The sequence below is a fragment of the Pleurodeles waltl genome, chromosome 5 (assembly GCF_031143425.1).
Source record: "Pleurodeles waltl isolate 20211129_DDA chromosome 5, aPleWal1.hap1.20221129, whole genome shotgun sequence".
Classification (NCBI taxonomy): Eukaryota; Metazoa; Chordata; class Amphibia; order Caudata; family Salamandridae; genus Pleurodeles; species Pleurodeles waltl.
In genome coordinates, this window is record NC_090444.1 from 856,825,468 (window position 1) to 856,849,360 (window position 23,893).

The 23,893-nt window shown below is 44.4% G+C and overlaps 1 protein-coding gene across 1 annotated transcript in view; it reads right to left on the bottom strand.

Moving 5' to 3' along the window:
- The window catches only part of LYST (lysosomal trafficking regulator), a 2,674,875-nt gene that overhangs the window by 331,690 nt on the left and 2,319,292 nt on the right, over positions 1-23,893 (bottom strand). The window contains 2 exon segments of the mRNA XM_069234946.1: positions 8,229-8,418; positions 13,997-14,227. Coding sequence (XP_069091047.1) covers positions 8,229-8,418; positions 13,997-14,227 — 421 coding nt within the window.

Consider the following 23,893-nt stretch of genomic DNA (forward strand, 5'->3'; position numbering starts at 1 on the left):
TTGTTTTGGCATTTTTGACTGCTACTTCATGGACGTGTTTGGGGGTGTGTAAGGGACTGGCGTATTCTAAAAGGAAAAGACGGTGAGGCTTTTCTCTCTTTGTTTATAGATATAGTAGCGCAGTTTCTAACCAACAAGAGATTCCTTAGTCATTAAGATATGCGGGGCGCCACCCCCAGACCTGGTGTTTTAACTTGGCGGTTGTTCTGTGCAACTGGTTTGCCTCAAATAGACACTGTAGCCGGGGTTTTGGAAGGGACTCGCCCTCGCTGTATGTCTGATGGATGCATAGGTGGATAGTGCAATACGCAATGGGAATGCCTTTTGTTTTCTAATATGAAGTGGTTTTTTAGTCCACCACATCGTTTTTTTTTTGTTTGTGTATGATCAATATACACTTGATCCAGCATAGCTCTTACTCTTTGCCGTTTCGTTCTATTTCCACAGACAGGGTCTATTCAGACTTTTTTGTTTGTTTGCATGTCCCGTACTGGGGGGCATGCATCTTGGAATTTGAAGTTACTACGCATAAGGAACACCCGGTATTGATTTGGAAGGAACACAGTTCCAGCATTGTTGGATCCTTTTACTTTTGGTAGGTTCTTCATTTGTGGTAGGTTCCCTAACCTGCACCTCTTTTCACCTCTCCGCTCTAAATATTTTCAATTTTTGCTAAAAATATTTTAATTTTGTGCTAATTTCATATTAGTATTATTGAGGTTAACTCTTGAGTAAACACTGTGTTTTCCAATTTTTATCTTGCCTAGTCAGATCTATTTCATCGTGTGGATTTCTAACTGAACACCATCAGCCACTTTTTTTCTCTAAAAAGTATATCTAGAGGTAAATCAAGAGTATAACGGACTTTGTTGGACAGTATCCTAAATTGCATATATATAACTCGTTGTCTTCTTCCTCTTTCTTTTTTCTTTTTTCTTCTTTTTTCATCTATGTTTGCCTCTTTTTATGTCTCCCACTCTTCTCATTATAAATATTTTTCTCTCCAGACACTTCTGTAGTGTTATTAAAGCATTGGGTTCACTTAGGGTGATCATCTATCCCCCTTCTTTGCATTTCCTTTCAAATGCATGCAAAGTAACAGTCCACAGGGTTTTCTCTACTTATTATTATTTCTTCACGTTGGGACATAATCACTTTGTCTTTTATACGTGCATGATCTGCACGTTTCAAAACTTAGCTACCAGAGGGTAGTGCTAATAATTGTAAATAGTTCCCCTTTGTTTCTTTCTGCAGCCTTGAAAAAGTCCGAGAGGACGAAACACGTGTTGGCTGTTTTGTTGCTTATTCTATGCCTGTTCATTCTGAGGAGTCAGTTTGTTATTGTAACCTGCTATATACTTTCTCGCATGTGGATTCAAACATTTTGAACTATGTTTCAACGACCGATCACTGAGGATTAAACGTGTCTACACTAAGTCACCCGACTTTTGGACTCTTTCTGTTTGGAGTGCCCTGGTTGCTCGAGCAAATCTCTTGTATTAAACACTACAGGGAGTGTAGAATTATTAGGCAAGTTGTATTTTTGAGGATTAATTTTATTATTGAACAACAACCATGTTCTCAATGAACCCAAAAAACTCATTAATATCAAAGCTGAATATTTTTGGAAGTAGTTTTTAGTTTGTTTTTAGTTTTAGCTATGTTAGGGGGATATCTGTGTGTGCAGGTGACTATCACTGTGCATAATTATTAGGCAACTTAACAAAAAAAAAATATATACCCATTTCAATTATTTATTATTACCAGTGAAACCAATATAACATCTCAACATTCACAAATATACATTTCTGACATTCAAAAACAAAACAAAAACAAATCAGTGACCAATATAGCCACCTTTCTTTGCAAGGACACTCAAAAGCCTGCCATCCATGGATTCTGTCAGTGTTTTGATCTGTTCACCATCAACATTGCGTGCAGCAGCAACCACAGCCTCCCAGACACTGTTCAGAGAGGTGTACTGTTTTCCCTCCTTGTAAATCTCACATTTGATGATGGACCACAGGTTCTCAATGGGGTTCAGATCAGGTGAACAAGGAGGCCATGTCATTAGATTTCCTTCTTTTATACCCTTTCTTGCCAGCCACGCTGTGGAGTACTTGGACGCGTGTGATGGAGCATTGTCCTGCATGAAAACCATGGTTTTCTTGAAGGATGCAGACTTCTTCCTGTACCACTGCTTGAAGAAGGTGTCTTCCAGGAACTGGCAGTAGGACTGGGAGTTGAGCTTGACTCCATCCTCAACCCGAAAAGGCCCCACAAGCTCATCTTTGATGATACCAGCCCAAACCAGTACTCCACCTCCACCTTGCTGGCGTCTGAGTCGGACTGGAGCTCTCTGCCCTTTACCAATCCAGCCACGGGCCCATCCATCTGGCCCATCAAGACTCACTCTCATTTCATCAGTCCATAAAACCTTAGAAAAATCAGTCTTGAGATATTTCTTGGCCCAGTCTTGACGTTTCTGCTTGTGTGTCTTGTTCAGTGGTGGTCGTCTTTCAGCCTTTCTTACCTTGGCCATGTCTCTGAGTATTGCACACCTTGTGCTTTTGGGCACTCCAGTGATGTTGCAGCTCTGAAATATGGCCAAACTGGTGGCAAGTGGCATCGTGGCAGCTGCACGCTTGACTTTTCTCAGTTCATGGGCAGTTATTTTGCGCCTTGGTTTTTCCACACGCTTCTTGCGACCCTGTTGACTATTTTGAATGAAACGCTTGATTGTTCGATGATCACGCTTCAGAAGCTTTGCAATTTTAAGAGTGCTGCATCCCTCTGCAAGATATCTCACTATTTTTGACTTTTCTGAGCCTGTCAAGTCCTTCTTTTGACCCATTTTGCCAAAGGAAAGGAAGTTGCCTAATAATTATGCACACCTGATATAGGGTGTTGATGTCATTAGACCACACCCCTTTTCATTACAGAGATGCACATCACCTAATATACTTAATTGGTAGTAGGCTTTCGAGCCTATACAGCTTGGAGTAAGACAACATGCATAAAGAGGATGATGTGGTCAAAATACTCATTTGCCTAATAATTCTGCACTCCCTGTATTTATATTTAGTGGGGTTAAGTAGTTATGGAAAGTTCAATGGAATCACACCATTATGTTTGTGTTTCCTATAATTAATACTATTCACCTTGGTTTGACAAACCTTCTTGATATGTTTAAATATGTGGCTTGAAGAAAAAACTGAGCGCACGTTAAGCATCATAGATCTAGGTTAGCTGATCACCGCTCTTAGTAAAGCTACACTGTTAGCCATTTATAATACTGTTTTTAAAACTGAGTTTTAAAAGTGAATTTGAATTTGACTGTGGCACTGTTTTTTGTGTTTTAAAGCCTAATTGTTTTATGCTTATTTGAAGTGAGAGTATGTACTGCTGATCCCTACATAAATCGACACGCAGTTGTGTTGGGGGGCTTAAGCTGCTTTTAAACATGGGACACTGGTTTTTAGTTTGCACTTACGCTTTTTGACCAGAGGACTGGGCCACAAGTCAGGTAGAGACTCCCCTTTCGTCACTTTGGTTGCCATTCTGTGAGGCAGTTAACGGTCTAGTTGTGGGCAGGGGATGTCCCTACCCTTTATAAGGAAACCTGGTTTGCGGGTGGCAACCCCCTCTTTGCTCAGCCGCACTCAGACCACCCTCAGCGCCAGCCATGCTGCCTGATCTCCCCCAGGCCAGGGTCAGAATTTAATCTACTCTTCGTTGGAGCTTCATTCATTACATATTCTTCAGGTATGTGTTCTACCCCAATTTCTTCACTACCCTGGTCTGCACATATGTGTTCCAGTGACCTGCCAGGACCGGATCGGCCAGAGAACTTCACTCATCTGCCTCCCGGACCCACTATGAACTCTGTCAATGTTTTAGAGGTCCTGGCAGCGCAAGTTAACATTTGCTCCCTCCATAAGAATGCACTACATAGTTTCTAGCTACTTAGCGAGGAACAACTGGACAGACAGCTCAGCCCCAGATATTGCATTAGCGATTCGTAAAGTTTACACAATATTTTACTGTGTTGGAGTAGACAAAAAATACGGAGTGTAGCTATCATTTTTAAGCTGTCTACCTCTTGTGAACTAACTGAGCTCCAGGGAGCAGAATTGCTTGGCTTCTGCCTCACACTATCAGCTAAATCGCTGGTAGGTGTGTTAGTTTATAACCTCCCTGGCTACGCCAGAGAATTTCTGTCATCTTTGGATACCTCTTGAAATACTCTAACTTCAGTGTAACTCCCAGGATTTTTGAGGCAGTCCCAGATTTCCCAGAACTGGTAGGCCTGGGATTGCTCCTTCTCAGGTGAGGTGTAAGGTGAAGAAAGACCTTTATTTCTCCTTGTTACTTCCTCTCAGGATTGATTTTCTGTAGGAAGGTGTTGCTGCTAGGCAGCCAAAAGGGCGCCAGCACAGGAGAAAAATGCTGGTATGCGCCATATTGCCATAAGCCCGTTCCTGCCCTTTTCCTGTCACGCAGTGCTGTGCTGAGTGACAAAGGGCTTCATTATGAGTTTGGCGGTCCCACTGGTGGCCAAGGCTTGTTGACGACTTCCAACATGAAATCACATCTGCAACGATCTTCACGTCGTGGGACATCCTTTGCATCACGCAGGAACCCGCTGACATCTTCCTAGGGTGCATTTCTGTGGTCTTCAACTAACCATGGACACTTCTTTTGCTCCCTCTTCTGGGTTGGCAGGGGCTCCTGTCCTTCCTTGGACTTCTGGACTTGGTCCCCTTCTGTTGCAGGTCTTCAGGTCCAGAAATCCAGCAGTTGTTGTTTGCAGACTTGGCTGGTTACTGCATAATCCCAATCACGAGGTGTAGTGTGTCCTAAGGAAACTTGCAGTACTTTATCCTGCTTTTCTGGGCTCTGGGGTGGGGTAATTTACTTACCTTTACTGTATTCTTACTCTCCCAGCGATTCTGCACACACTACACTTGTCTAGGGGGAAATTCGTGATTCGCATTCCACTTTCTTAGTATATGGTTTGTGTTGCCCTTAGACCTATTTTCTTCCATTGCAATCTATAGCATTTCCTATTGTTTGCATTGTTCTAGGACTATTTACTTGTCTAATTTTGGTGTCTAGTGTATATATTGTGTATAATACTTACCTCCAGAAGGAGTATTGCCTCAAAGATATTTTTGGTACTGTGTCACCCAAATAAACACCTTTATTTTTGGTGACAATGAGTATAATCTTTACTTGTGCATAAGTACTGTGTAACTGTAAGTGGTATTGCAGGAGCTGTGCATGTCTCCTAGTTCAGCTTAAGCTGCTCTGCTATAGCTACCTCTATCAGCCTAAGCTGCTAGAACACTACAAAAATTTCACTAATAAGGGATAACTGGACCTGGTATAAAGTGTAAGTACCCAAGGTACCCACTACAAACCAGGCCAACCTCCTACATACCCCACTTACATCGAATGTGCAATGTGGGATAGAGAAACACTTTTTCGTAAAGTATCAGCAAAATAATCAGGTATAGAGCAGTGCATTTTGAGTGTAACACATGAGATCTTTAGCAGTCGACTTGTCTCTATTTACCCAAAGCCCCAGTCACTTAATCCCTCATTTACTCAGTAGTAACACCCATCTCCTTCCCGAGTTCCTTAGGAGTGCCCTCCTGCTCTGTAGTCTGCTAGGTGTACTACTATCAGTTTGTGTTGTTTTGCAAGTTTTGTGATGAGCTTGTCGCCAGTTTGCTTTCATCTATATTGGACTCCATTTCTGCCCCACTACATGCCAAACAGGCCTGGTAAGGGTCCCAAATGTCTTCTGGGCAACTGCTCAGCATTAGTAGCTCACAATAAACATCTGACTGTGTATTGCAATATGCCATGTCCGCATGCCATTCTTGTAGTGTCGGAAGCGGACCACGTGCCCACCTCATTGCTATTCTGCACTATGCCAGCAGCAATGCTATGGCTACCAAGCGCTGCGTGTCAGCCGTTTTCTCCCTATTATAACCTAACTGGGCAAGCATAGGTGTCATCTCTCTTCTCTTGCCACTATCTCTTCAAGATCTGCCCGCACTGCCTAACAGAACCGCTGAATGCCTAGGCAAAACCACGCCACATGTGTGAACTCCACCAGTTGTTCCACAGCGACTACAGTCATTGCTGTTATTTAATCCCATAACGACACCAATGAGCCGTTGTGCAATACACTCTGTTAATATATTTAAAAATGATCAACTGACTTCTACTGTTAAGTGAGGCTGTTCGCATTACGGAGCATTAATATGTCCAGTGTTTGTCAATAAAATGACCCCCAGCTTCCTCAGCCATTTTAATCTGGGCTTAGCGACCCTCGGCGTATGCACACCCTGAGAAAATGAATCAAGTCGAGATATGTGGTGTTGTGGTGTGTTTGTTAGTAGCAAATATGTAAATGCCGGCAATGCAGAAGGTTCCAGTAAGTCCTCTCCCAGCAAGGCACGCATCACATGTCAGGCCCTAAAATAATGAAATTGCACTAGTGTGGGCGGCTCAGTATCCTGTCTCCAACCTGATCCCACATGCGCATTGTACCCTCTGAAAAGAAAGTCCCCCATATTATGCAGTCCCATTCCCTGTGATGTGAGCACCACACTTCCTTCTTGCCCAAGGGGAAACCACATGCAATTCCTCAACTGTATCTTCTTGGGCGAGCACAGCAGAGAGCTGGGCTGTCTTTCCAGCTCCGCGTGCCAGGAGTATGCCATCATGTTCAAGGGGTCAAGAGCATTATATTGCTGAGTGAGTTTTGCAAACAGCTTTTGAGGAAGAAATGATATGAAAGCAACATCTGTTTTGAGCCAGAGATGTGGTAAATCCTTTGGTCCATGTAACCAGTAATGGGCATACATGCATTGTGCTCTAGATCTGGAGCAGTCAGCCTTCCCATATCACATGGTAAGCGTATTCAAATTAACTCTTGACTGCTTCCTGGCGCATGCCAATCTAGTTAGGATTGTAAATTGCGAAACACTTCCCGGGATAACACTATTGGAACATTGGCCAACAGAAACAAGAATTGCAGTAACACCACCATTTTCATTATGGCTATACGGCCAGTGAGCAACAGTTGAAGTGGGAGTGGGTATCCAGCAGTCCACCGCCACCTTAAGTTTTTGCACCGCCTCACCACAGTTTTCCCGCATGACTACCGATGGGTCAGTATGCACTTGCATTTCCAGAAATTGTAATGAGTCTGTGGCCCACTGCAGCGGGTACTCAACTGGCACCAGTGGTGTCACTGCTGTGAGGGGACAGACTTGTCCCAATTTATATGCAAGCCTGAGTGTCCGCCAAAAAGCACTACCTCTCAAAGAATTGGCAACAGGTTATGCTTTGGATTACACACATATAAAAGTGTGTTGCCTGTGTAAGCTGAGATGACCAGTTTATAATGTGACAATCATATACATCTGTTGGCATGATATTCTTTGAGGGCGCAGGCTAGAGGTTCCGCCACCAGAGTATATAGCAGCGAAAACCAGGAGAATCCCTGCCTAGCTACCTTGGTTTGTTGTACAGTACCTGTACTAAGTTCAAAAACACTTCTCACATGGCAATGCACTTCGGTACTGAAAGCATGACGCCCCACAGAGCGCTATATTTCAGTACATCATTTCTGGTGAACTCATCAATATGTTAATTATTGGTTTTGAATTGCATATACAAGAGCAGAAATAATTAAAGCTTTAACTACCGTTCTGTTGTCCTGTTTAGAAACGAGGTGTCTGATTTTTTTTTTTTACTTTTTAACTATAGATGCAATCTAGCCAGTTTGCCCAATTCCTAGATGTGGGCGCTCAAGTGGAGGTTCTCATCCAGGAGGAAGCCTAAGATTATATTCAGCGCTGTCTCTCCATTTATTTGAGTATGGGGTGGGAAGCAGGAATTCCATTTTTGGGGGCATCATTTTCAGCCATCTTTAAGGCATCCAACCGTGGATTTTTTCCAAGCTCAGTTTTAGTGGAAGTCAATTTTGATATATACTTGGGTGTGGTCCTCCTATGTGTTGGAGGACACCCTGAGATCTGTGAAGTTCCACAACATTTTACATAATTAAATAAAATATGGATCTGTATCGAGTTTGAGAGATTTTGTTTTAGCTTGATAACTGAACATGTTAACAATACTACTAACACACTCCTAGTTAACTTTTCTAGAGCTGTATTTTTAAAAAACATACTTTCAATATATCTTACCTTGCTCTTTGCTGTATATCATCATGAGGCAGAATTTTGGGGACAAGCCACAGATTGCTTTTGTTGGCAAAGCCTGCAAAAAGCCAAACTGCTCTCCATGAGGCTGGCTAAAGCAAACAACAGGATCAGGGGTACTTGGGGAACCAACATATTCTCCCCACTTCAATCCTCTAATCCATGACAATGGACTCTAAAATGACAATCAAAACAAAACCGTTATTTTAAGAATCGTTTGCATAAGTAGAGCTGAAAGCCTAAAACAGTAAGTCAAAGAAAAAGCGAAGCTTAGCACGTTAATGTTGAATTGTGAGGTATATCTTGCGCACTTACAAAAGACACAAATAAAAGGGCACGTTTTACAGACATGCCTGTCACAGGTTTATCTTTGTTAGTGAATGGAAGAGGAGCTCGATGAGATCGTTTAAATTTTGACAAACATAATGAAGGGAAAGGGTTAGAGTTTCCATACTTTCCCCATAATAGATACGTTCCAATTATCACACTCGCTTGAGCATTAGAGGAAAGCATCATGACTCAACACTACTGAGCCCCAACCAGAGGGAAAAAAGAACCCCAGCTGGCAACAATCTGCAAGTCAAATCACCCTACATACTCAAGTAAAATGAAAATAACTTTGTATACAGTGCGTTATATTACACTACTTGTTTGTATGCACAGTAAGTAAAAGGGAATACTATTACCCAATGTAATAGACTCAGGTTGACAGAAGGCTGACTTGGCCTCTTGATCTACAGACCCCAGATCAGTTCAGCTGAGAAAGTGTAATGCACTTAGCTATCTTGTCAAGATGGTGATCACAAAATAATAAGTTAAGTCTTGAGGCTATCATGCTGCGAGGACTACATTACAGTGTGCTTCAGAACCATACAACCATTTTAACCTTCATTATATGGGTCCCACAAAGTTATGAATAAGCCTTAAGGATGGTATATCCTGCAACTCTAGTATGGGCACAGGTGGTTGCCCACTTCAAATATCTGGTACAACAGGAAACAATAGCAAAAAGGAGATTAAAAGAGGAAGAGAAAAAAAGGAATATGCCTTCCTAATACTGTCTCTTGGGATTCAGCTCATTCATTCCCCAATATTAAATGTATACTTGGGAAGAAGCTTACATAAACATAACAAACGGTCATAAAGATCATTATTTATTTTTAGAAACATAACGGCCGTATCAGTTATTTAGTGGATAAGATAAAGCTGGAAATGGAAAATTACTGCAGAAAAAAGGAAGTACCACCCATGACCAGAGATCAGCGCCAGATAAGTTCAGAGAAGGAGACTGTCCTAATTACAATTATTTATGAATAACTGCATTTTGAAGTCACCCTAAAAGAACATGAGATGAGAGCACTCTGCATCATGGAGTATGCTGCATTGAGGATAAAAAGTCAGAAAAAAATCCCAAGGGCTTTCTTCTTGAATCTGCATCTGTCCTTGTACTATAACCGAAGGGTTCTAGGCACAAAGTCCTGCACACTAAGTTCCATTAAAATCAAATCTGTTTATGATTATAAAGACTACACTAGGAATAAATGTATAATGTTAACTCACTACCTCTCCCCAACAGTTCACCTGCCCAATATTTTTTCCAACACATAAAAAGACTCAAATTTCTCAGAGCTCCAATAGCACCTTCAACATTTCACATCACCTTTCCTGCAGGATTCATCCAGACTACCCATTACTCACGCTGCACACCAAAGACCTACCTTCATTCATAGGGCACATTTCATGAAAATATTAACTTCTACAGCTTCAATCTTACCTATTTGCGCATCGCACAAAACAGACTGAGCAACATTTTAAAAGGCAACTCTCAGGGCATGGCTAACATGGGACCAGGTAGTATCATCTCCTTGGATATCCGCCGTTTTAACTTTTAACCGCTTGGGTGCCCTGGGCGTAACGGTTACATCCTGAGCATCACCGCTCTGGTGCCCAGGATGTAACTGTTACGTCCAAGTAGGGGACCTCGGGGGAAGGGCTAGCGCTCCCCCCAGGTGCCTTGCACCCCCTTTCCCTGGGCAGGGATGGAAGGGGAATCACTACACCTTCCGCCCCGCCCCCCTGACCCACCTGTGGCGTCTGATGAGGTCAGCACGTGATCGTGCGCTGACCTCATCAGAGGCCTACCTGAGCTTCCAGCGCAACATGTCTGGCTCTTCCCTGTCACAGGCACTTGGCCCCCTACACAAGTGAGGTATAATTTTTACCAGGAGACTGAGAGGAACGTTGGGTGGTAGGAAATTTGTTCCGGTGCAGTGATCCCACACAGAAATGTGGGAAAAATTTGATTGTTTAGCTAAATTTGGTTTGCTGAGGATTCTGGGTAGGAAACAATTGGGGGATCCACACAAGTCACACCTCCCTGGATTCCCTCAGGTGTCTAGTTTTCAGAAATGTTTGGGTTTGGTAGTTTTACCTATATGGCTGCTGAACCCAGGACCAAAAGCGCAGGTGCCCCCCCCTCCCCCGCAAAACAGGTAGTTTAGCATTTGATAATTTTGATGTGTCCACATAGTGTTTTGGGGCATTTCCTTTCGCGGACGCTAGGCCTACCCACACAAGTGAGGAAATTTGTGTCTCCTCTCAGATTCCAGAACTTTCTGTCACCAAAATGTGAGGAAAAAGTGTTTTTTGGTCAAATTGTGAGGTTTGCAAAGGATTCTGGGTAACAGAACCTGGTGAGAGCCCCACAAGTCACCCCACCCTGGATTCCACTAGGTGTCTAGCTTTCAAAAACGCACAGGACTGGTAGGTTTCCCTAGGTGCCGGCTGAGCTAAAGGCCAAAATCCACAGCATGGCACTTCGCAAAAAACAGCTCTGTTTTCTTTGGTAAAATGTGATGTGTCCACATAGTGTTTTGGGGCATTTCCTTTCGCGGGCACTAGGCCTACCCACACAATTGAGTTACCATTTTTATCGGGAGACTTGGGGGAACGCTGGGTGGAAGGAAATTTGTGGCTCCTCTCAGATTCCAGAACTGTCACCAAAATGGGAGTAAAAAGTGTTTTTTTGGCCAAATATTGAGGTTTACAAAGGATTCTGGGTAATAGAGCCTGGTGAGAGCCCTACAAGTCACCCCAGGTGTCTAGTTTTAAAAAATGCACAGGTTTGGTAGGTGTTCCTAGGTGCCAGTTGAGCTAGAGACAAAAGTCTACAGCTAGGCACTTTCCAAAAAACACATCAGTTTTCTTTGGGAAAATGTGATGTGTCCATTTTGCGTTTCCTATCGCGGGCATTAGGCCTACCCACGCAAGTGAGTTACCATTTTTATCAGGAGACTTGGGGGAACACAGAAATGCAAAACAAGTGTTATTGCCCCTTGTGTTTGTCTACATTTTTTTCCTTCCAAATGTAAGACAGTGTGTAAAAAAAGACGTCTATTTGAGAAATGCCCTGTAATTCACATGCTAGCACAGGGACCCCAGATTTCAGAGATATGCAAATAACCACTGCTTCTCAACACCTTATCTTGTGCCCATTTTGGAAGTATAAAGGTTTTCTTGATACCTATTTTTCACTCTCTATATTTCACCAAATTAATTGCTGTATACCAGGTAGAGAATGAAAACCCATTGCAAGGTGCAGCTAATTTTTTGGCTCAGCATACCTAGGGTTCTTGATGAACCTACAAGCCCTGTATATCCCCACAACCAGCAGACCTAACGGTATATTGCTTAAAAAAATCTGACATCGCAGTAAAAAGTTACAGAGTAAAACGTGACGAAAAACTGCAGTTTTTTTACCTCAACATTTAAAAAAATAAATATTTCAGCTATTATTTTCTGTAGAAAAACCTTGTAGGATCTACACAAATGACCCGTTGCTGCATTCAGAATTGTGTCTACTTTTCACAAATGTTTAGCTTTCCGGGATCCAGCATTGGTTTCACACCTATTTCTGTCACTAACTAGAAGGAGGCTAAAAGCACATAAAATAGTGAAAATGGGGTATGTCCCAGCAAAATGCCAAAATTGTGTTGAAAAATGTGGTTTTCTGATTCAAGTTTGCCTGTTCCTGTAAGCAGGGAAGTTGGTGATTTTAGCACTGCAAACCCTCTGTTGATGTCATTTTCAGGGGAAAAAAACCACAAGCATTATGCAGCCATTTAAAAAAAAAAAAAAAAAAACATTTTTGCTGTATTTTGGCTAATTTCTTGGTCTCCTTCAGGGGAACCCACAAACTCTGGGTGACTCTGGAATCCCTAGGATGTTTTTAAAAAGGATGCAAATTTGGCGTGGGTAGAGTATGTGGACAAAAAGTTATGAGGGCATAAGCGAAAACTGCCCCAAATAGCCAAAACACGGTCTAGCACCTGAGGGGGGAACAGCCTGGCAGCGAGGGAGTTAAACGGGACACTGGGGGTGCAGAGCTGACCCCTAACTTCAGATTCTGCATGCTTGTGGACTGCTGAAGTTTGGGAGGACCGAAGCAGGCCTGCACAGGGCGCAACCCCCCCCCCCCCACCTACCACGTCCACTTCGACACAGCAGGTGTGTGCTCCAATATGGCGACCGCCATAGCCCAGCAGCACTAACCTTAATCCAGAACCGACCCCAGGAGTGAATGAAGACACCAGCCTCCTACCTCCCAGCCTGGGGTTGCCAACGTTCGCCAACGATGGCAGGAAAAGGACCCTGAAATAAAAGGCATAGTGGCCCAAGATCATAAGGGATGCTTGCGGCTAGAATGATGCCCTGATTAGAGGAGCCTCCTCTCGCACCAAATATTTTTAGAGATTTTGCATCGGTCTTGAAGCACGACATAGCAAAGGAAGTTAAAGACATAAAAAAGTATATCGGTGAATTGGGCCAGAAGGTCAACATATCGGAACATGCAAGTGACACACGGCACGAGCTTGAGGAACACAGGTGCGAACTGCCTGAATTGAGAGATACAAATGCTGACTTCCTCTATAGACTGGAATATCTTGAAAATAGATCTCAGCTCTAAAACATTTGCATTAGAAGTGTTCGATTACAGGCAGATTTGGTGAGACTTGAGTGTGTCACCCACCTGTTTCGACATGTTGCACTGGATTTTGCAGAGAAAGATGTCATACTTGACAACACACACAGGGGCAGGGCGCCCATCCAAATCCACAGGTGCTCCCCAAGACATTCTAATTTGCCTTCACTCAAATTATCATAGAGAAATCGTCATGGTGGCAGTCCGCAATAGAAGCAGCGTTGACTTTGAGGGTGTAAAGATCTGGTTCTATCAAGAATTCTCTCCTCTAACACTGCAACGCTGCAGGTCCCCCCGACATATAACAGAGCTCCTGTGGTGACAATGGATCACTTTAATAACCTTAATCTTTGCACTGATGAAATCGTAACTTAGTGTCAGTTTCTAATTATCACAGCTTGCTTCACTGCAAAGTGTGCATGCATTAGTAACTCAGATTCACACCAAAAACATTCAGCCAAAAGCTTCTTAATAATCAAAATAGTGAGTCCTGATACCCCAAAATTAGTCCGACTGGCTCAATTTAAACACTAGCTACCACAACAAAACAAGAGCTTATCAATTTCAAGCACTTTTAGTTGTAGGAAAGAATATCTTGCATGCATTTATGAATTTTTAATGACTTATCGTAGATCATAACATTACATAGTTTGTTGTTGATTGATATTAATATGTTTTATGCTCTAATAAACATATTGAATGACAAAACTGCATTAAGGTTTATAGGAGCTAATGTAATATATATTTAAGAAAGTACCTTTGAATAACTTACTTGATATGCAACTTCCTTTGTGTGCTCCTTGGTTTCTCTGAAGGCGAGTTGTACAAGCATACCCACAGCAGCAGGTAACTCTACCTCAACATTTGGTTTTGAAGCAGGTTTGCTAACATGCGGTGTATGGAACAGCTGACGAGGGGTTTGTCCATAGGTTTTTATCATAGTTTCCAAAGCGCGCCTTTGTACAGGGTCATCTACTGCAGTGACATCCATTCCAAAATATGTCTAAAATGCAAAGTAACCAAAACAATAAAACAAACATCTGAGTACTAAGACATGAATAGACACATTTTGAAAACAATATTGATTGACAGGACAGATGAAGAGAACTAGGTGAATGGTGAAGGCTAGAGTAAAAGTTACTTCCCTTTGGTAATAATATTCTGGTAGATAAATGATCTTCCTGTAGATTTTCTACCTTAAGAATATACTTCCAAGGCATCAAAGAAGGTCTTGAAAACCTTCTAAACTGTAACTCTCCAACACCAACCTGGTAGAGCGATGTAGCTTCAGTTGTGCCGCCGGACAGAAATTACGCCACTGGAGTACAATAAGTGACAAAATACACCCTAACATCAGATCCTGAAAGGTTTTCTGGCTCAGAGAGATCTGTGTGGGCGTACTAAGAGAGTACCAATAACAACACCACCACCAACATATCAGTTCTTTGCAATCCTTGGGATCATATTATACATCACCCTGATTTCTCATGAGAGGACAGAATACTGTCAAAAATCTACAAGAAGATTATGTATCCTCAGAAATATTGTTACCAAAGGTAAGGTTGACTTCTGATGGATACCTCATCCTGCACATTTCTAACCTTAAGGCTATGTTCCAAACCCATATCCTCACAGGAAGTGAAATGAAGTAGAGCGAAGAACAACATGGAACATGGCTACAACATAGAATTCTACATTGTGTGCTTCCGCTCCGAGGCAATAATCTTTAGCAAATGTATGCATGGAAAAGTATTTTGCCATTAGTCAGATGTCAACTCCTGTAAGATCACTGGTGAGTGTTGTCAAAAGAGGCATGGCCCTAGTGTAGTGGGCACCAATGCCTTGTGATGTTTGTCTTTATAAGCCAATGCATAGCAGATCTTAAAACACAGGACGACCCAACCCAAATGGTACGTTTGGTCACCACCCTCCCTTTCTTCGCTCAGAAAAGCCCACAGATAGATGGTCAAGAGCTTGAGATCCAGTCTAGGCAGATGCTTCTTCTCACTGGTGGAATGAGGGGGGAATGATAGAAGAGTAATAGACTTGGCCATATGAAAGGCCGAAACCACCTTGGGCAAAAGGGTTGTGCCGGTACACAGGACTAACTAGCACAGAAAGGAAAGAAAACTGTGTAAAGTGGGCAAGCGGAGAGGGCCTGAAGTTCTCCAATCTATGAGCTGAAGTGATTGCTACCAATAACATTATCCTCAAGGGAAAAAGATTAACAGGACAACTGTGCATTGACCCTCAAGGGAATGGAATCAAGAAAGTCAACACATAATTCAAATCCCAATGAGGAACAATGAAAGGAAGTGGAATATACTGATAAAGCAAACTCCTAAAAAATGTGCCACTAAAAGCAACTTAAACAACAATTGCTTACCAGGAAGACCCATGATAGCAACAGGGTAGCCAGGCGCTGCTTGACTGTAGCCACTGCAAGTCCCGCCTGCGCAAGGGAAAATACAAAATGTAGGTTGTCAGAAAGCTGTGCTTTAAAGGAATCCGAGTCCACTGACTCATGTCACTTCAAATGTGTGTCACAGTGACCAACCAAAAATATTCTGTAGTGGGTTTTCTGGCAGACAAAAAACTATATTTGCAACTTTGAAAGCAGATGCAAAAGTACTCCAGCTGGCATCAATGAATCCCCACACAGGTAGCTGCAGCACTGGGAAATCGGGGTGGAAGGCCTGACCATTCTACCGCAATAGAAGGTATAACCTGCACAGTATAGGAAGTGACAGCCAAATGCTGAGTTCCAACTGCTTGGAATAAAATATCATCCTTACCTAATCTGGCTGTTTGTGATCAGCAGTGCCAAATTCTCTGTCACTGTCAGAAAGTAGCCTCTTTCTAGCCTTGTTACCCCCACATTTGGCCTGTTTGTGAGTATATGTCAGGGTGTTTTCACTGTCTCACTGGGATCCTGCTAGCCAGGGCCCAGTGCTCATAGTGAAAACCCTATGTTTTCAGTATGTTTGTTATGTGTCACTGGGACCCTGCTAGCCAGGACCCCAGTGCTCATAGGTTTGTGGCCTATATGTATGTGTTCCCTGTGTGATGCCCAACTGTCTCACTGAGGCTCTGCTAACCAGAACCTCAGTGGTTATGGTCTCTCTGCTTTCCAAATTGTCACTAACAGGCTAGTGACCAATTTCACCAATTCAGATTGGCATACTGGAACACCCCTATAATTCCTTAGTATATGGTACTGAGGTACCCAGGATATTGGGGTTCCAGGAGATCCCTTGGGCTGCAGCATTTCTTTTGCCACCCATAGGGAGCTCTGACAATTCTTACACAGGCCTGCCACTGCAGCCTGAGTGAAATAACGTCCACGTTATTTCACAGCCATTTACCACTGCACTTAAGTAACTTATAAGTCACCTATATGTCTAACCTTCACCTGGTGAAGGTTGGGTGCTAAGTTACTTAGTGTGTGGGCATCCTGGCACTAGCCAAGGTGCCCCCACATTGTTCAGGGCAAATTCCCCAGACTTTGTGAGTGCGGGGACGCCATTACACGCGTCACTACCTATGTATAGCGTCACAATGGTAACTCCGAACATGGCCATGTAACATGTCTAAGATCATGGAATTGACACCCCAATGCCATTCTGGCATTGGTGAGACAATTCCATGATCCCCTGAGTCTCTAGCACAGACCCGGGTACTGCCAAACTACCTTTCCCGGGGTTTCACTGCAGCTGCTGCTGCTGCCAACCCCTCAGACAGGTTTCTGCCCTCCTGGGGTCCAGCCAGGCCTGGCTCAGGAAGGCAGAACAAAGGACTTCCTCAGAGAGAGGGTGTTACACCCTCTCCCTTTGGAAAAAGGTGTCAGGGCTGGGGAGGAGTAGCCTCCCCCAGCCTCTGGAAATGCTTTGATGGGCACAGATGGTGCCCATCTCTGCATAAGCCAGTCTACACCGGTTCAGGGATCCCCCAGCCCTGCTCTGGCGCGAAACTGGACAAAGGAAAGGGGAGTGACCACTCCCCTGACCTGCACCTCCCAGGGGAGGTGCCCAGAGCTCCTCCAGTGTGCTCCAGACCCTGCCATCTTGGAAACAGAGGTGTTGCTGGCACACTGGACTGCTCTGAGTGGCCAGTGCCAGCAGGTGACGTCAGAGACTCCTTCTGATAGGCTCTTACCTGTGTTGCTAGCCTATCCTCCTTCCTAGGTAGCCAAACCTCCTTTTCTGGCTATTCAGGGTCTCTGCTTTGGGGAATTCTTTAGATAACGAATGCAAGAGCTCATCAGAGTTCCTCTGCATCTCTCTCTTCACCTTCTGCCAAAGGATCGACCGCTGACAGCTCAGGACGCCTGCAAAACCGCAACAAAGTAGCAAAGACGACTACTGCAACGTTGTATCGCTGATCCTGCCGCTTTCTCGCCTGTTTCCTGGTGGTGCATGCTCTGGGGGTAGCCTGCCTCCTTTCTGCACCAGGAGCTCTGAAGAAATCTCCAGTGGGACGACGGAATCTTCTCCCTGCAACCGCAGGCAACAAAAGATTGCATCACCAGTCCTCTGGGTCCCCTCTCAGCACGACGAGCGTGGTCCCTGGAACTCAGCAACTCTGTCCAAGTGACTCCCACAGTCCAGTGACTTTTCAGTCCAAGTTTGGTGGAGGTAAGTCCTTGCCTCCCCACGCTAGACTGCATTGCTGGGTAGCGCGTGATTTGCAGATGCTCCGGCTCCTGTACACTCTTCCAGGATTTCCTTCGTGCACAGCCAAGCCTGGGTCCCCGACACTCTAACCTGCAGTGCACAACCTTCTGAGTTGTGTTCCGGCGTCGTGGGACGCCCTTTTGTGTCTTCAGGTGAGCTCCGGTTCACTCCTCTTCCAAGTGCCTGCTCCAGTACTTCTGCGGGTGCTGCCTGCTTCTGTGAGGGCTCCCTGACTTGCTGGGCGCCCCCTCTGTCTCCTCATCCAAGTGGCGACATCCTGGTCCCTCCTGGGCCACAGCAGCATCCAAAAACCTTAACCGCGACCCTTGCAGCTAGCAAGGCTTGTTTGTGGTCTTTCTGCGTGGGAACACCTCTGCAAGCTTCTTCACGACGTGGGACATCCATCCTCCAAAGGGGAAGTTTCTAGCCCTCTTCGTTCTTGCAGAATCCACAGCTTCTACCATCCGGTGGCAGCTTCTTTGCACCCTCAGCTGGCATTTCCTGGGCATCTGCCCACTCTCTACTTTGTCGCGACTCTTGGACTTGGTCCCCTTGTTCCACAGGTACTCTCGTCCGGAAATCCACTTTGGTTGCTTTGCTGGTGTTGGTCTTCCTTGCAGAATTCCCCTATCACGACTTCTGTGCTCTCTGGGGAATATAGGTGCACTTTACACCTATTTTTCAGGGTCTTGGGGTGGGCTATTTTTCTAACCCTCGCTGTTTTCTTACAGTCCCAGCGACCCTCTACAAGCTCACATAGGTTTGGGGTCCATTCGTGGTTCGCATTCCACTTTTGGAGTATATGGTTTGTGTTGCCCCTATAGCTATGTGCTCCTATTGCAAACTACTGTAACTTTACATTGCTTGCATTACTTCCTTTTGCTATTACTGCATATTTTTGGTATTGTGTACATATCTTGTGTATGTTTGGCATCCTCATACTGAGGGTACTCACTGAGATACTTTTGGCATATTGTGATAAAGAAAATAAGTTACTTACCTGTAACTGTAGTTCTCCAGTATTGGTATCTTTCATAGATTCACATGCTTGAATCATTCCCCGTCGTTGAAGTGGGAGTCCCACGGTACATAGAAAGCAATAAATAGAGAAAAACCTCTCTTTTCTTTTTTTTCATTGAAGTCAATAGGAAAAAACATATTCAATTGTAGAACTATCTGCCTCTTTAGAAAGAGCCCAAACTTCAGCCAATCAGGCGCGACCACCCTCTTAGAACCCTCAGCACAGAGGCTCAGTCTGTCAGATTTCTCCGCACTAGTGTACACAGGAAAAAATTCCAGAAGGTGAGCCTCTCTGGGGAGGAGGGTGGGTCGCATGTGAATCTATGAAAGATACCAATACTGGAGAACTACAGTTACAGGTAAGTAACTTATTTTCTTCTCCAGTATTAGGGTATCTTTCATAGATTCACATGCTTGAATCAGAATAGTCAGCAGTAAATGGATAAATTATTATTTTCTTGTAGTACCAACAGAATGCATAAATACATTGCATGTTGACTGAATGTATATAAGCGATTAAATCTGCAAATTAAGAGCTAACCATTCCTAAGTACATGTAGTATTCATCTATTATATACAAATCTATATATAAACATTTATACATATACATATATATATATTCCATGTAGCAAAGAAAAATATGAGTACCTCTAACTGCATATAAGAAGGATATACTCTAAATTACATATGAAATGAGACACAGAGGACGGAGGGTAAGGCTTATAGGCTCACCTTATGTGAACAAATTGCGCAAAACCGCTTGTCCTACCGCAGCATCCACCTTGTCCGTAGCTTCCAGGCAGTAATGCTGGGTAAAAGTATGAGGACCTGTCCATGTCGCTGCCTTGCAGATTTGGTCCAAAGGAATTCCAGCGAACAGAGCCGTGGAAGTGGAAACTGCTCTAGTGGAGTGCGCCCGGACCTTAGATGATAATGGCTTTCCCGCCAACTGGTGGGTCAACTGAATGGCAGCAGAAATCCAACGCGCTATAGTTTGTTTAGTAACTGCGCTACCACGATTGACCTTTCCAAAGCTGATAAACAACTGTTCAGATTTACGGAAAGCAGTTGTTCTATCTATATAGAACTTTAAACAGCGCTTAATGTCTAACGAATGCAGAGCTCGTTCAGCTGCCGTTTGAGGATTTGGAAAAAATGCTCGCAGAACTACTGGTTCGTTTAAGTGAAAAGATGATGGAACTTTATGTATAAATCTTGGATTTGTTCTTAAAATGACCACCTCCGGCTTGAATTGAAGGAAAGGCGGAGAAATTGTAAATGCCTGGATATCACTGACTCTTCTTGCCGATGTCAAGGCTAAAAGAAGGGCCGTTTTAAAAGAAACGAACTTCAAATCCACTCTATGAATAGGCTCGAACGGATGTTTCATTAATTGGGAAAGCACAATGTTCAGATGCCATTGTGGTGCAGGACGGTGAATTGGTGGATATTTTCTGAACAAACCTTTAAGAAATTGTTTGATTATTCTGGCAGACCATAGTGAAGGTGACTGAGGGGTCCGTCTGTAACGAGATATGGCAGCCAAATGCACTTTAATCGATTAATGCGAAAGACCGGATTTGGCCAAATGTAGTAAATATGGCAAAATCTGTTCAGGGGATGAAGATAGAGGATGGATGCTGGAAGCAGCGCACCACAAACAAAACCTCTTCCACTTGAATTTGTATGTGCGATTTGTAGACTGGGCTCTGGCACAGGCAAGTATCTCTCTGCACTCCGGAGGAATATTCAAACCATCAAATTCATAGAATTCAGGAGCCAGGCTGATAAACGAAGAGATGTCGGGTTGGGATGACGAACCTGACCCTGGCTCATTGTTAGCAGATCCGGAATTGCCTTCAGCCGAATGTGAGGTTGTTCCGATAGCAATAGAAGTTCTGTGAACCAGAACTGGCGTGGCCATCTCGGAGCGATTAGAAGAATCCTGCATCGTTCCCTCTTCATCTTTAGCAGAAGTCTCGGGATGAGTGGAAGCGGGGGAAAAGCGTATGCATAAATCCCTGACCATCTGATCAAAAACGCATTCCCTCTCGAACCCCTCTGCGGATGCAAGCTTGCGAAGTGTCGGCATTTCTTGTTGTCCTTGGTCGCGAATAGATCTATGGTGGGCTTGCCCCAAAGGTGAAAGAGATTGTCGAGAACCGACTGATTGATTTCCCACTCGTGGCAGCTGGTTCGATTCCTGCTCAAGGCATCTGCCCAGATGTTGGTGATCCCTGGGAGATGTTCTGCTCGGATGGTGATTCCATGCTGAGTTACCCAATGCCACAGCTCCTGTGCCTCCAGGGATAATGCTCGAGATCTTGTGCCTCCTTGTTTGTTGATATAGTGCATGACCGTGGTGTTGTCTGTCCTTATCAACACTGAAGAGTCTTTGATGTTCATGAGGAAGGACTTGAGTGCCAAAAACACCGCTCTGAGCTCTAATACGTTTATGTGGAGAGTTGATTCTTGCATAGACCATTTTCCCCTCACGGAAAGATCCTGTAAATGAGCACCCCATCCCTCCAGGGATGCGTCCGTTGTTACTATGTGCATGGTCCTGTCTTTCAGAAATGACAGCCCGTCTGAGACTAGGGGAGTTTCTTTCCACCACGTGAAAGCCTGTTTCGCTGCAGGGGTGATTTGTACTAGCTCGTCGAAAGAGCCTTCTGTCTGTTTCCACTGGTTGTCTAGTTGTTGTTGAAGAGTCCTCATGTGGAGGCGACAGTTCCTTATCAATGGAATGCATGACGATAGTATCCCTAGAAAAGACTTGTAAGTCCGTACTGAAACGGACCTTCTTTTGCTGAGCTGAGCTGCTAAGTTTCGCAGTCTCTGTCTTCTGTCCTATGAAGGAAAGGCTTTTGCTTGTAAAGTGTCCAAGATGGCTCCTAGAAACGTGATGTTCTGAGTGGGCTCTGTGTGAGACTTGGGGTAGTTGACCGACAAACCCAAAGCTCCGAAAAGGGAGAGACATGTTTCCGTATCTCTGGCAGCCTTCGACGCTGTACGTGCTTTTATTAGCCAGTCGTCCAGGTAAGGGAAGACCTGTACCCCTAATTGTCTGAGGTGGGCTGCCACTGGCGCCAAAACCTTGGTGAACACTCTTGGAGCCGACTTGAGGCCAAACGGAAGTACTCTGAACTGGTAGTGAATGCCTGCGACCCTGAACCGCAAGAATTTCCGATGATTGGGGTGAATTGGAATGTGAAAATATGCGTCCTGAAGATCTAGCGAGGTCATAAAATCCCCTCGATTGAGGAGGCTCAGAACGTCTTGAAGAGAGATCATGCGAAAAGATTGCTTCTTGAGGTATTTGTTGAGCGATCGAAGATCGAGAATAGGTCTCCAATCTCCGTTCTTCTTCCGGATAAGGAAAAAACGGGAGTAAAAACCTATTCCCCTCTGATTTCTTGGTACGATCTCTATTGCTCCCTTGCTCATTAAGATAGCAATCTGTTCCATAAGCTCGTTGAGGTGGGCTGGCGGGGGGCCTCCTGGTGGTACTTGAGGAGGAGACTGGTTGAATTCTAGTGTATGCCCCCGCTTGATAATATCCAACACCCATCTGTCTGTTGTTATTCTGGACCATTGATGCAGAAACCTGGAAATTGTGCCCCCTATACGAGTGTTGGTGCAGGGGCTGGGTGCAGGCATTTGATGAGGGTCACTGCTTTCTAGTCGTATCCTTGGGTCTGAAAGCAGATTTTCCTCTTGTTTGCTGTCTGAAGCTTGCTGGCGAAATGAATGCTGTTGTTGCTGGCCATACGTTGAGCGATATTGGCCTTGGTAAGAGGAGTACGGTCTATATTGTTGAAAGCCTCCTCTGTGAGAAAAAGTACCTCTCCCTCTCGCTCCTCGAAAGGGTTGCCTCTTGTACTGAAGCGCCGCAAGTGACCTGGCTGTTTCAGTGTCTGACTTGATCGACTGCAATGCATCGTCGACATGTTTTCCAAATAAAAGTTCTCCATCATATGGCATGTCTAGAACTTTCAACTGAACTTCTGGCCTAAAAGAGGTAGCCTTTAGCCACCCTTGGCGTCTGAGAACCGCAGCACCGGCCAATTGTCTAAAACCTGTGGAAGAGACATCAATGGCAGAGTCTATGATTTCGGCCGAAATCTTTTCTCCTTCTTGAAGAATTCTGCGTGCTTCTGCTCTACTGGATTCAGGTATCATGTCAATGAATTGTGACATGTCAGACCACATCTGACGATCGTATCTCCCCAGTATTGCCAGAGAGTTGGCGGCTCTAACAGTGGTGGCAGCCATGGTTGAGAATTTTTTTTACCTATGGAGTCCAGATGCCGTCCTTCCTTGTCTGGAGGTGCGGTCAGAGAAGCTGATGGATTCCTGGATCTTCTCTGTGCTGCTTGGGAGATAACCGAATCCGGTTTAGGGTGGCTGATTAGACATGCTGGGGAGTTGTCAGGTGCCTTATATTTCTTTTCTAGCCTGGGCAAGACTGCAGGAATGGAGGACGGAGTCTGCATGACCTTTAAGCCTTCTTCCCAGATGAAGTCGACAATGGGAATGGCCCTCACTGATTTTCTTGTGTCCTCTTTAAAGTCATAAAGAAAACAATCTGATTGTTTAGACGTAATCGGTAGCTGGAATCTCTTGGCAGCTCTCTCCATGACAGAATGGAAACCTCCAATGTCCTGCGGAGGAGAGTCTACTGGCGGTGGTGTAGATGGAGATGGAGTCTGAATCTGGTACTCATCCCATTCCGGTATTAAAGAGTCTGAATCTTGTATCTCCCCTTCTTCCCGTTCCTCTTCGGATGACGGTGAGCCAATGCTCAGAACAGAAGGAGGTACTGTGATAGGGTCTGGAAATGTGGAAGGTCTAGCCGGAGTGGACACTGGTGTCTGCTGAGGCTGCACCGGTGTGGAAGAACCAGGCGGTGGAAACCTCGCATAATAGTCCTGCATCATTTGCTGAAGGTTGTTAATTAATGATACCGGCATTTG